This window comes from Pristiophorus japonicus, chromosome 13 (genome assembly GCF_044704955.1).
Source record: "Pristiophorus japonicus isolate sPriJap1 chromosome 13, sPriJap1.hap1, whole genome shotgun sequence".
Taxonomy (NCBI): domain Eukaryota; kingdom Metazoa; phylum Chordata; class Chondrichthyes; family Pristiophoridae; genus Pristiophorus; species Pristiophorus japonicus.
Window position 1 is genome coordinate 148,843,619 of NC_091989.1, and position 14,626 is coordinate 148,858,244.

The 14,626-nt window shown below is 43.8% G+C and overlaps 1 protein-coding gene across 1 annotated transcript in view; it reads right to left on the minus strand.

Moving 5' to 3' along the window:
• Positions 1–2,143, minus strand: part of zcchc14 (zinc finger, CCHC domain containing 14) — a 150,149-nt gene extending 148,006 nt beyond the window's left edge. Inside the window, exon 1 of the mRNA XM_070898109.1 lies at positions 783–2,143. Coding sequence (XP_070754210.1) covers positions 783–1,358 — 576 coding nt within the window. The 5' untranslated portion in view covers positions 1,359–2,143. The remainder of the gene's footprint in view (positions 1–782) is intronic.
• Between the last annotated feature and the right edge of the window lie 12,483 nt (positions 2,144–14,626).

The window sequence follows — 14,626 nt, forward strand, 5'->3', positions numbered from 1 at the left end:
CCGGAACTTGTAGGGCCCCTATGGGCACGTGCGTACCTCATAGGCCCTAAGGGCCACGAATTCAGGGCCAATGACTTTGTCTTTCCAATGTTTAATTGGAGGTAATTTCAGCTCATCCAGGACTGGATGTCAGACAAGCAGTCAGACAACACAGAGGCAGTGGAAGGGTTGAGAGAGGTGGTGGTGAGACAGAAGTGGGTGTTATCAGTGTACAAATGGAACCTGAAGTTGTGTTTTTGGATTATGTCACCGAGGAGAAGCGTGTCAATGAAAAAAATGAGGAGGCCAAGGACAGATCCTTGGGGAGTCCAGAGGTAATAGTGCACCATCCTAGTATAAACCTTTTAAGGTGTGTTATTGACAAAGGTTTAAAAATTAGTCATCTCTTAAATTGTTTATAAAATCATATTGAAAAGTACAGCAAATACTTTAATTATATAGATGATTATAGAGTTGTAAACTATATTCTCAGAAAACGAAATAAAAACACTCAAAGAGGTAATCTCACTTACAAATCGCCAAAAAGCCAATCTTTATATACAAACATATCTAGCTTTCACTCAAAAAGAAAGAAAGGATTTGAAATCAGAATCGAAAATTAATCGAGAAAGTCCGTCATCTTGCAAGCAACAGAGCTGCAGTTGTTACAGATACTGCACGAAGAAATTAATTAAGAAGCTGGTCATAAAGGCTCAAGGACATTTACAATGCAATTGAACTTTAGGCTTGTGAAGAAAATATTACAGAGATGATTGTGTGTGTGTATAAATATAGTATCTCACCTTGCAGACAGCCGAGCTGCTATCCCAGTTGGTTGCAGTAGTGGTTGATGTTGTGGCCGCGACGGGAACGGTGGATGCATTGGAAGTACTATCGATAATCCGCTGGATCTCGAGCAACTCCTGCCTCAGGACCTGCTTCTGGTGGAAGGTGAAGGAAGGGTGGTTGGAAGCCATGGTAAACAAGAGCAGGAATTCATCGCCAGTCCTGTCGTGAAGCTGAAGGCCGTAGTTGTTGATGATGGAATCGATGTGGGTAAGGGTGCGGTACAGGACCCCGGACGCCTCCCTGTTGTCGGAGCACAGCAAGGCCAAGGAGACGATGAGTTTGCTGCGGACCACTTCGTCCGTCATGTTGGTCAAGCTGGCCAGGTCAGCCACGTTGTTGGCTTTGATCTCGGAGTCCCTGAGAGAATGGTAGTCCTTCTTGGCCAAGTCCTCAAGACAGGAGCCCAAAAAGCGTAGTTCCAGAGGGATGCAGAGGTCGAGCAGTCCGCAAATGAAATCCACTCTCTGAGAGGAATTCAACTCGCCGAACCAACGGTAAACCTCATCCCTCTGCAGCTGCTTCTGCATCATCTTCAACCACACAATCCTGGGACTGGTCGACACCCCCACACGAAGATATAAAATTAAAAATAAAATACGAGCACAACTTTCAGCTTCACCGCATTTTGTTTCTTAGGCGATCTCCCACTTGTTAAAGGAGAAATTCCATTTTGATTCTGCTTGAGGGGAGAGAGAGAAAAAAAATGTACTTTTCCCTCGGCTGGCGGTGGTGGGGTGTTTATCGGCTCGGTTAACGCCGTTGGCTTTTCCTTTTCAATCCATCGCTTTCCCTTTTTTCCCCCTTTCTTCTCTTCCAGGTCTCTTCGCTTAAATGAATCACTGACGACCCCGAGCGTGACGCGCACAGTTTCTGACAGCGATTTGTTGTCTCTTGTGTTTGACTCCCGCCGGCCGCGCGCACTGGCTGTTAACTTCTGCCGGCCACGCGCGTGCGCACTGGCCGTTAATTCCTGCCGGCCGCGCGCGTGCGCACCGGCTGCTACCTCGGCTCCGTCCGTTTCCTTTAAATTCACGGCCTCTCGCGTCCTCCCTGCCCTGCCCACACGAACCAAATAACCCGCCGCTCCCGCCTCGAAAGACACCTAGGATTGGACGCTTCGACTTTCAATCTTCAGTACCTTTGAGAAGCTTTTTGTTCCACCCTCATCAATAGCAAACAAATCGAACGACACTCAACACTCCGCCTGTCTGTTTCACATCGACGGTTTTTTTTCTCTCTCAGTTATCTTCATAATTTACAAAATACACACACGAAATCCATTTTGTTTTGGCTTTCGCTTTCGAGCTTCGCTTTCAATTCCTCCAAAAGGCTGCGCTCTCCACCAAACCTGATCGGTTGCGAGTCCCGCCTTCAGCTTTTCCAATGGGACAGCTCTCCGAAATCTGGCCATTTTATTGCTGAATATCGCTGTCAGTTATCTCCCTCACAAGTAGGTTGGGTTGTGTTCAGAACGCCTGAGATTACATTTCCCAGGCCGAAGTTCTTGAAGTTTGGGGGCTCGGTTTACACCCAGGGAAGCTTAGCGCTGTGTTACGTAATGCAATGCAAATAGAGAATAACTCATTGAAGCATGTCGAATAGGCCAAGTCTTCCACTAGTGTGAAATATGATCTTTACAAGAAACTCGTAGAAAGTAAAATACACCCGAGTTTGTAGGTAAATTCTATTTTTCAACGGGCTTTATGCGATGACATGAGGTATAACCTTGTGCTGGTGGATGGCACTTTAGCAATGCAGAAATGTTATATACGTTTAAATGATCTGCTTTCCAACCCCGCTTCCAGCACAATTTGCAAAGACGGGTGGGAAAAAATATTTCGGCAGTGAATATATTTCGCAAATAAATTTTGTCTGGTGCTGTAATACAAATGTCGCGCACCCATAATTAGCAGCTGTGTGACATCCAAAAATCGTTAGCAACTCCATAACAACTAGTTGACACTTTCTTCCAGCAAAACATTCCTTTGACTTAGAAGTCCACAGGATGCTGGTGGTTTATTATGTCACATCCCTTGTTGCTGGATGCTGCTGCAGGAAATGGGTTGTTTATTCTGGCAATACACGGCTGGGAAAGTGCAGTGTGCCATTTTGTAGTTTTTATCTTCGAACTAAAACGGTTACTTATAGAATCATGGAATGCTCCAGATTAGAAACAAGTCATTTGCCGATCAAGTTTATGTTTGGCTACATGTCACTTTCTTGCTCCAAATATCAGCTTTGGCTCGGTGGGAGCACTTTCACCTCTAAACAAGCAGGTCGTGCGTTCAAGCCCCACTGCAGAGACTTGAGCACAAAACCTTGGCTATTAGTTCTGCACTGGCAGGTGAACGTAAAAGATCCAGTGGCAATATTTGAAGAAGAGCAAAGGAGTTCACCGGGTGTCCTGGCCAACATTTATCCCTCAACCAACACCTAAAACAGATGTTCTGGTCATTTATTTCATTGCTGTGTGGATACTTGTAGTGCGCAATTAATTATCTGCCATATTTCCTGAATTACAAAGTGACTACACTTCAAAAGTAATGTAAAGCACTTTGGGATGTCCAACAGTCATGAACAGCACTAATAAATGCAAGTTTGTTCTTTCTTTGAAAAGTACTTAATTGACTGTGAAGCTCTTTTGGACATCCGGTGGTTGTGAAAGCTACTATATAAATGCAAGTTTTTTTTCTTTTACATGCCCTTTAATATTCTTACCGTTTAAGCAACTGCAATTCGCTGTTAAATTTATGGACTCTACTTCGCCAGTGCTTTAGGGCAGCGAATTCCACACTCCAACACTCTCTGTTTAAATATTTCTCCTTATAGTAGAAGTCAGAAAAATACCTTTTATACACTTCTATTGGCATTCCCACAGACATTACATAAATATAGCATTACTTCATTGTGCCATCTGATCCTACTCCCTATAAATTTAAGGCATTATAATCCTAAAATATCTCAATCAGATTATTTTTAACTTTTAAAATTTCAATTTCTTTATTTTGGTAAATTGTTGTGCTTATCAAAATGAGGGATGTCCGTAATAGGGAATGTAACAATTTTTAATTTATGGTACCCAGTATTAGAATCAAGCACTCCCAAGTAAAGTAGATTGCAGCCAGAAGTAAAATAAACTTCTCTCTTCTGCCCTAATGATATGCCTTAACCTTGGCCTCAGAAGAACACTCCCCATTGCACAATTATGAATTTCACAATGGTTGCACCATCCACCATTTTGGATATCCTGAGTTAGATTACCAATTTGGCTCCATATTGTGGCAGATTTAGAGCACAAAACATGGACCCACACTTGAGAGAGTAAACCGAGATTACCAAGCTCATTTGGCATAGGAGCCTTACAACTATCACCTCCTTAACCTAGGCTGGATTTGAACTACGAGATGGGAGGACAATGCGGTGTGATAAATCACTGCGCTACTTCCCCTCATCTGGATATATTGTACTTATTATTTCTTAAACAGCAAAAAAGCATAAAGTGTCAATATGTAAAAAAAAACTTCACAAAAGTATTTGTTCTGTATTTCACTAATCTTGTTATTTCACATTTGTTACCCAAGATCAACGAGAAGATCGTCAATGTTAACTAAAAATATCCAAAATGTACAATTAGTACTGGAATACCTATTTAAAAGCACTGTCAATTTTTATTCATTCTGAAACATTACGTGAAGTAGAAATTGATAACTCATTGAAGAAAATATTAAAACCATACATAAATGCTGCCTCCTGTTCTGTACAGCACCCAAGGTTGGGGTGGTCTTGGACCTGCCCTGGAGAAGGCGAAGGTTGAACAGCTTCCCACTGGTTCTGTAGTTTACTTCCACTCCAGTGGAGTGCTTGTCGGCTGTGAAGTGAAGCATGGCAGTGAGGAAGATTGAGAAGAGGGTTGGGACGATGATGCAGCCCTGCTTGACCCCGGTCCAGACGTGGATTGGGTCTGTAATGGATCCGTTGGTAAGGATCACGGCCTGCATATCGTCGTGGAGCAGGCAGAGGATGGTGACGAACATTTGGGGCATCCGAAATGAAGGAGGAGTTCCATAGACCCTCAGTACATTACAGTATGCGGACGAAGCCTGCGCGCATACAGAGACTGAACTCCAGGACATAATCGACGTATTTACTAAGGTGTACGAAAGCATGGGTCTTATGCTAAACATCAGCAAGACAAAGGTCCTCCACCAGCCTGTCCTTACCACACAGCACTGTCCCCCAGTTATCAAGATCCACGGCGCGGCCCTGGACAACGTGGACCACTTCCCATAACTTGGGAGCCTCCCATCAACAAGAGCAGGCATTGACGACGAGATTCAGCATCGCCTCCAGTGCGCCAGTGCAGCCTTCGGTCTCCTGAGGAAAAGAGTGTTTGAAGACTAGTCTCTCAAAACTGCCACCAAGCTCATGGTCTACAGGGCTGTAGTAATACCCACCCTCCTGTATAGCTCAGAAACATGGACCATATACAGTAGGCACCTCAAGTTGCTGGAGAAATACCACCAACGATGTCTCCGCAAGATCCTACAAATCCCCTGGGAGGACAGACGCACAAACATTAGTGTCCTCGACCAGGCCAACATCCCCAGCATCGAAGCACTGACCACACGATTAGCTCCGCTGGGCAGGCCACATAGTCCGCATGCCAGACACGAGACTCCCAAACCAAGCGCTCTACTCGGAACTCCTTCACGGCAAACAAGCCAAAGGTGGATAGCGGAAATGTTACAAGGACACCCTCAAAGCCTCCCTGATAAAGTGCAGTACCGCCACTGACACCTGGGAATCCCTGGCCAAAGACCGCCCTAAGTGGAGGAAGCGCATCTGGGAGGGCGCTGAGCACCTCAAGTCTCGTCGCTGAGAACATGCAGAAATCAAACGCAGGCAGCGGAAAGAGTGTGCGGCAAACCAGTCCCACCCACCTCTTCTCTCAATGACTATCTGCCCTACCTGTGACAGAGACTGTGGTTCTCGTATTGGACTGTACAGCCACCTAAGAACTCATGTTAAGAGTGGAAGCAAGTGTTCCTCGATACCGAGGGACTGCTTATGATGATGATGATGATGATGTCTCCCAAAAAGCATTATTGAATGTAATCATAAACCATCTGTATTGTACGACAGGTTGAACCTCCATTATCCAGAACCACCCCTCGTCCAGAATCATTCCCAGCTACCGGTAGGCGCATGCGCAGAACTCCGACATGAACAAACTGAAGTCCTTTCTCGCTGCCGACTCCCGCAATCACTGGCCTGATCCCACGATACACCCCCCCACACCCCCCATGATCTCTCTGCCGCACTCCCAGCCCCAAGCAAGTCAGCCCCAATACCCCCTTGCTCAGTACCTGTGCCATCCAATTTAACTTGACCACCCTCATTTGGAAAAATCCCTTATCCAAAACAGGCCAGGTCCCAAGGGTTCCAGATAAGGAAGGTTCAACTTGTATTTTGTTCAACAAGTAAGATGGAGGCGTACAAGACAAGCCTAAATATCATGCAGACTGGGCTGTCACAGAGACCTTTCCAAATCCGTTGGATGTCACATTTTGAAAAGACAAAAGACGAAAACTTATGAAATGCAAGAAATAACTGTGTTTTACACCAGTGCAGAGTGTCTAGAATTTTGACACAAATTCATCCCATTATATAATTGTAAGGAGTCTTTGACTTATACACACTGATTGTGAAGTTGCGTGTCTTTTTATGCAATTATTTCATTTGTTTCTTCGGATGCGTCATTGCTTGACAATGCACAATGCCTGAGAAGACTTCAGAGAAAATCAATATCAAATTAATTTTGATTAGAAGTTGAACTACAGTTCTGTTCCCAGGACGAAGAACAATTGAATCTTTGAAGGTGGCAGGACAAATTGATAGTTCAAAAAGCATAGGGGGTCCTAGGCTTTATCAATACAGGCATAGAGTTCAAAAGCAAGGAATCTTTATAAATCACTGGTTAGGCCTCAGCTGGAGTATTGTGTCCAGTTCTGGGCGCCACAATTTAGGAAGGATATTAAGGCCTTGGTGAGGGTGCAGAGAAAAGAAAGACAGACTTTCAATTATAGAGTGCCTTTTACAACCACCAGACACCTCAAAGCACTTTACAGCCAATGAAGTACTTTTGGAGTATAATCACTGTAGTAATGTGGGAAACGTGGCAGCCAACTTGCGCACAGCAAACTCCCACAAATAGCAATGTGATAATAACTAGATAATCTGTTTTTGTTAGGTTGATTGAGAGATAAATATTGGCCAGGATACCGGGGATAACCAATAGAGGAAGAATAATACCAGGGATGAGGGACTTCAGTTATGTGGAGAGACTAGAGAAGCTGAGACTGTTCTCCTTAGAGTAGAAAAGTGTAAGGGGAGATTTGATAGAGGTGTTCAAAATTATGAGGGATTTTGATAGAGTAAATAAAGAGAATCTATTTCCATTGGCAGGAGGGTCGGTAACCAGAGGACAGAGATTTAAGATAATTGGCAAAAGAACTGGAGAGGAGATAAGGGGAATTTTTTTTAGATAACGAATTGTTATGCTCTGGAATGCACTGCCTGAAAGGGTGCGGGAAGCAGATTCAGTAGTAACTTTCAAAGGGAATTGGATAAACATAGAATTACATAGAACTTACACAGAAACAGGCCATTCATCTCCGCAAGAGCCTCCTCCCATCCTACTTCATCGAACCCTATCAATTACCCAACAAATGTGTTGGGTTCATTCTGCCAGTAGGCTTTTGCAGATGGCACCAGGAAAGGTCTGTACAAGATAAAAGGACATCACTGTCATGTACAGGGGTCTCAGAGCACATCCTGACCATGGCTAAATGTCCCCCACCTATCTTTACATTTACCACCACCAGTTTACATTTGGGAGCAGCTTTATTAGGTAGAAATTTTTCCCACCTACGCATGGACACTCACTCCTGTAACCCGACTCCGCCCGTTGGGGAAACTCTAGTTGGAAGCATCTCATGCACACCATCTTCAACAAGGGCGTCAGGTGTTGAACAGCACCCCCTGCTCCTGCATGATGTTGGATTCGATGATTAGTCAATTGCACAATGATATATATTTGAAAAGGAAAAATTTGCAGGGCTAATTGGGGAAAGAGCAGGAGAGTGGGACTAAGCGGATAGCACTTCCAAAGAGTTGACATGGGTATGATGGGCCGAATAGCCACCGTGTGCTGTAAAATTTATGATTATAGTGTATTCTTGACACACGGCTTGTATAGTTAATTGTTATGTATGTGTTTCTGGGGAGTATCTTGATTTTAAATTATGTTTGGGATACTAGTATTCAGATGTTTAGCACACAAGTACAACATTCTTTGCTCTGATATTTTAGTAGTGGATGAACTTCATATGAGCATGTTAGGAGCACCAACTCCAACACACTACCTGGCCACTGTCTGAGGCTGAACTTGGAGTCTTATTTGAACCTGAGCTGAGCTTCCCACTCCATATCCTTTCCATCACCAAGACCGCCTACTTCCAACTCCATAACATCGCCCATCTACGTCTCTGCCTCAGCTCATCTGCTGCTGAAACCCTCATCCATGTCTTTGCTACCTCTAGACTTGACTATTTCGATGCTTATCCAAAACTCTGCAGCCTGTATTCTAACTCCACCAAGTCCTGTTCACCCATCAGCACTGTACTACATTGGCCCTCAGTCCAGCAACTCAATTTAAAAATTCTCATCCTTGTTTTCAAATCTCTCCATGGCCTTCTCTGTAACCTACTCCAGCCCTGCAACCCACGAAGGTCTTCACACTCCACTAATTCTTGCCTCTTGTTCATCCCTGATTATTATCGCTCCACCATTAGCGGCCATGCCTTCAGCTGCCTTGGCCCCAAGCTCTGGAATTCCCTCCCTAAACCGCTAAGCCTTTCTACCTCTATCTCCTCCTTTCAGACTCTTCTTCAAACCTACCTCGTCATCTGTTCTAATATCTCCTTATGTGGCTCAGTGTCAAATTTTGTTTGATAATGCTTTTGTGAAGTGTTTTGGGACATTTTACGGTGTCAAAGGTGCTATATAAATGCAAGTTGTTATTGTTATGTGTTCATATGTTAGTATCCCACAGCATAATTTCAAGGCTTAGAATTGGGGAGTCTTTTTTTGGAGTTTTCTTTAACTTACTTTATTTTTCTCCCCTTTTTTCACTTCTGAAGTCTCTCTTGAAGAGTTGACAGGTTGGAAGTCCAGAGTTCTGATCTATGCTACTCTTGCTGGGAAGTGGAATCCACTGAAAAAAAACAGCAGGGACCTTGTTATGCTGAGTTCCCACTGTTTCCAGGATTTTCTGGTTGACCTCTGGCTGAGCCGGAAATGGGGACTACTTACATGGGTAATAACTATTTCCTTGGCTCAGTTGGGACCGGCCTTGGACTGGAGACTTTTACATTAAGTGAGATAAGGCACACTCACCTCCAGTTGAGTGCAAATGGGCCACACCAGGACTCCAGGCAAGGGCAGTGTCTGAAGGCAAGAACATTTTTTTTTCTCTCTAGAAATCTGAATGGGCCCTTTCCAGGGCTCCAAGAGGAGATAGCTGGATGTCTCAGGGGCGGAGCCAGAGCACTGCTTCCCTGATAGTGGATTTTGCAGCTGCATGGAACAGGCAGACACCAGAGGTATGCCCACAGTGGCACATGCATCTGTCAGTTCCATGTCAATTAAGTTCACTACTGCTGACCTCACAAACTTTAGTGAGATCAGTGCGGGAAGGCACCAACAAGTGCGATCCTGGTATAATCTGTGGTTCGCAACCAGCAAATTTTGGGGGGTCATAATTTTTGAGAAATGCCCAAGATGTCAACGTCCTGTTGTTAGTGAATTTTTTTTTTCAAAGCTTTGAAAGTAATCCAATAATTATTTGTGTCTCATACGGTGTCTAAAAATTATTAAAAATGTAAACAAAACAGCTTTTTAAGAAATGAATATAACTAGAGAACCTTCTTTCCAAATGTATTTAAATGCTATACAGAGAGCCTTGAAAGATAGCCTGTCTGGAACATCCCTCACTAGGTGGAAACTCCAGCTCAGATGGAGAAGCCAATCATAGATAAACATGTTTTTTTTAAATTCATTTTAGAAGCGTTCAGATTTATTTGTTTTTTTTAATACAAACCTAGGATTTTAACAAGGAAATTCCAGGGTAAAATTATGGTTCTTATATTTGTTAATGAGAGGCCCATATGAATAATTGTGTAAAAATGCTAATTTTAAACCTGAGATGCCTTTATATGCTTGTATATTAGAATTGTCTTCACTGAAACAATTGTAGATAGCAGTATAATAACATTTTTGTATTTTAATAACAGCATCTTAAAGAAGGTAACTCTATGGGCAAGTATTGCCAATTGCTTCCAAATCTGTGTTTTCTTTTAAGTTACTTTGACAAATATTTGCTGACTTCTAGTTTCTCTGGAGCTTGTTAAACATCAATTTCCTATGCATAAGATAAGCTCAGTAACAATTAAATAAGACTGACTTAAAACTGCACCTACAATAGAAATGAGAAAATTCTATTCCACAAATTTCCATGTGATGCTAGCAAGGGAAATGACTACTGCTTTCCAAAATTGATTCCCTTCTAATTACGAAAACATTAATTCAATCTGCCCTGGCCATGGATTCTACTGGGATGCTCCAATCATCTAAATAAAAATTACTCAGTATAGATTAGAATATGGTAAAAATGTATTCATATAATGCTAGTCATCTAAAATAAATCACTATTTGCATGTGTTCTCCTTACCTGTTAGTAAGATAGGAATCAGTAATGGTAAGAATTTGATTATCCAAACCACAACTATCATTAAACAGTATATGCTCTTTCAGATCAGATGATAAAAGTAACTGATTATATCTGTGTGAAATAAATGGAGAAATTGTCTATTTCTCATTGCAATTTATGACCCACAAACAAAATCACAGGAATATGTCCTTTTAAAATGTGCAACTCCAAAGAATGTAATTTTATAAACATGTTATTTGGTAATTTATAATCATTGCTGTCCATGGGGCCTTTGTGTGCACAAACTGGTTACCATGTTTCCCTACATAATAGCAGTGTAATTTCTACCTATCTTTTAATTAATGCTTTGGAAAATGTACCTTAATATCTGCTTGTTAGGGCTTAGCAACTAACTATAATGCACCTTAATGTCTGCTTGTTAGGGCTTATCAACTAACTGTATATACACACCCCAGCTTTTAGTGTTTAATGTTAAATCTGAGAAAGAAATTAAATCAAATAGTTCAACATGATTAATATATGATACAGTGACAAAATAATTCTCCTCTTAGTCCTGCTCCAAACCAGATTCCCCTCTCCAGCACCAAAGATTGGGATTGCAGGCTCTATATTCAGTAGATAACAAGCACAGGAGCTTTTACCAATAGTACACAGAGACTGAAAGCCCTAATGCTAGTACTAGAAGTATCTGAAAGAGTGATCCAGCCCAGTGTATAAGCAGTCAAACTCAGGAGCGGGATTGAGCAAGTATCATGGAATGGATGGCAATCAAAGAGAAATGGGTGGCATTTGAAGGAGAGAAAATTAATGGCAATAGAAGGAAAGGGTAAATAGACGGGAATGAAGGGGAGAGGGCAGAAATATGGAGTGGCACTCCAGGTGGAAGAGGAAGGAGAGTGCCAGCATTAACTTTGAAGGAGGGAGGGAGAGTGCAAGCAATGAAATAAGGGTTGTGAAAAAGTGGCAGCGTGAACTGGGAAAATGGAAGATGGGTATCAGCTTAACTAGATTGGGGGGTGGGGGAGGGAGAAACAACTGACAGGTTGAATTGAAAAATTGTGTGGGAAGGAGAGGTGGGAGGTGAAGAGAATGGAGTAGAAATTGGACCTTGTACCCATTTTACAGGCATAAAAGAGGCACAAGGGGCAATTTCAGGGACCCAATATTGTGTCAGATGATTTTTCAGTAGTCTATGGCGGCTGCCTAAAACAGGCGTTAAGCTCCTTACATATGTAAATGAGAGGCCTAATGCCTTTTTTAGTTCCTCTCTGCTAAATTCGATATTGCGGGAGCCGGGCATGCCCTGCTGAGGACTTTTATGGAGTGAGAAGACCAAGTGATCCCCGGCTCTGCAATATCCCAAACAACACGCCCTACCCCGTTGCCACTCCACCCGCCACCCCCAGAAAGTGGCCCGATATTCATTTCTTTAAATGGGTTTTCTCTGCCTGTGGAAGCACGACAGCCATCGGCAGCTCGCTAATTAATATTTGTTTGCGATATTTAGATTTTTCTGCCACGTATTCGTATACTTAGTTTTTCAGCCAACCAATCATATCACAAGGTTACCTTCGATGTTGTGCGGTTTCATTTCTGACAATCCCTTGTGCGGAACTTCATCAAATGCTTTCTGAAAGTCCATATAGACAACATCAACAGAAATGCCCCTATCCACCCTGCTAGTGACCTCCTCAAAAATGTAACGAGTCAGGCATGACCTACCCTTCATAAATCCATGCTGACTCTCTGACCAGCTCATATTTCTCCAAGTGCTCAGTCACTCTGTCCCTGATGATAGATTGAAGTAACTGATGTTAAGCCATCAAGAACCATCTAAACCTAATTTCACTACAACAGTAACTTGTATTTATATAGCGCCTTTAATGTAGTAAAATGTCCCATGGCGCTTCACAGGAGTGTTATAAAGGCATCTAAAAAATTGACACCGAGCCACATAAGAAATTACGGCAGATGACCAAAAGCTTGGTCAAAGAGGTAGGTTTTAAGGAGCATCTAAAAGGAGGAAAGAGAAGTAGCGAGGCGGAGAGGTTTAAGGAGGAAGTTCCAGAGCTTCGGGCCTTGGCAGTTGAAGGCATGACCACTAATGATTGAGCAGTTATAATCAGAGTTGCTCAAGAGGGCAGAATTTGAGGAGCACAGATATCGTGGAGGATTGTGAGGTTGAAGGAGATTACAGAGACAGGGAGGGTCTAGGCCATGGAGGGATTTGTAAACAAGGATGAGAATTTTGAAATTGAGGCATTGCTTAACCGTGAGCCAATGTAGGTCAGCGAGCACAGGGGTGATGGGTTAACGGGACTACATATGCTGCCGAGTTTTGGATAACCTAGAGTAGATTACCCTGCTCTCCATATCCCTCGGCTTCAAATATGTCGATTTTTCCTTTAAAAGATGCAATGGCTCACCCTTCCCTGCAGCAAAGCATCTCATGATCCAACAATCCTGTGTAAAGATCTCTGTTCTAACCTCTCTCCTCATGCTTAGTGACAATTTTAAATTGATGACTTCTCGTTACTGACTCCCCAACATGCATAAATAGTCTTTTTCTATTCACTCTATCAAAACCCTTCGTAATTTTAAAAACCATTATTAAATTACTTAGTCTTCTCTGCTCCAGTGTAAATAGTCATAACATCCCAAATTTGTCCTCATAATTTCCTATCACTGGCATCATTCTGGGGAATTTACGCCAAAAATAGCCCACAGTACTCTGACTGTAGCCTAACCAATGTTTTGTACAAATTTATTATCACTTTACTTTATGGCTGTCCCTGTTGAAAATGCTAAGTATGAGTACAGCTGTGACGTCCGAATTCTGGAAACCTCGGGATCGAGGCCATTCCGAAATCCACAAATACACAAAATCCGGAACGTCTTTGCCTGAGCCAAGGTAGGTGGGATTGGGCAGGGTCGGGCCGCCGAGAGCTGGGGTGAGTTAAGGGGGTGAGGTTGAACTGCCGAGAGCCGGGGAGAGATCGGGCCACCGAGGACCGGGCAAGGTCGGGCTGCCAAGGACCGGGCGAGGTCGGGCTGGGGTGAGGTCGGGCCGCCGAGAGCCAGGGCGAGGTCGAGCTGCCGAGAGCTGGGGTGAGGTCGGGCTACCGAGGACCGGGCGAGGTTGGGCCGGGGTGAAGTTGGGCTGCCGAGATCGGGCCGCCGAGGTAAGGGGGCGAGGTCAGATCGCCGAGAGCTAGGGCAAGGTCGAAAGCCGAGGCGAGGTCGGGCTACCGAGGGCCAGGGCGAGGTCAGGCCGCTGAAATAAGGGGGTGAAGTCGGGCTGTGGAAGTCGGGCTGCCGTGGTAAGGGGGCGACGGCGGGCCACCGAGGGCCAGAGTAAAGTCAGGCCACCGAGGGCCGGTACAAGGTCGGGCCGCCGAGGGCAGAGGGAGTCCAGATTTCGGAACATTTTCCGGTTTCTGGATGACCCCGCATGGATCGGCCTGGTGTCCAGATTCTGGAACAGTCCGAATTTTGAAACTCCATATTTCGGACGCTCAACCTGTATATGTCTATACCACTAGTCCCATGATGCAATTTTGTTGCAGTAAATTTGCAATCTTATCACAAAGTTGAATCATAGAGCTGGTGGTATGTCAGTAGGAGATTTTTGTGATACTGGGTTGTGCTCATTGTGATTCAAATACGACAACTTGACCATCAATTGAAGAGCTCAAGAGACGCACATGGGACATTACCACATGAATCGTGCATGTGTACAATTTGCAGCCTGCTTTTTGACATTAATTGCCCCACTTTTGCAAAATACATTTAAACAGTTGCATATATTGCAATTGTCCCAGTGGTCATAAAGTCCTAGGTTTCATCTCCAGTCTGTAGGTAGTGAGCTGATTTCAGCTGGGGCAGCAGTTTGGCTTCGAAAATTGCAATCCAGTTGTGCTCAGGCCTGGGAGGACAACTGTTAGCGTCCTCGACCAGGCCAACATCCCCAGCACTGAAGCACTGACCTCACTTGATCAGCTCCGCTGA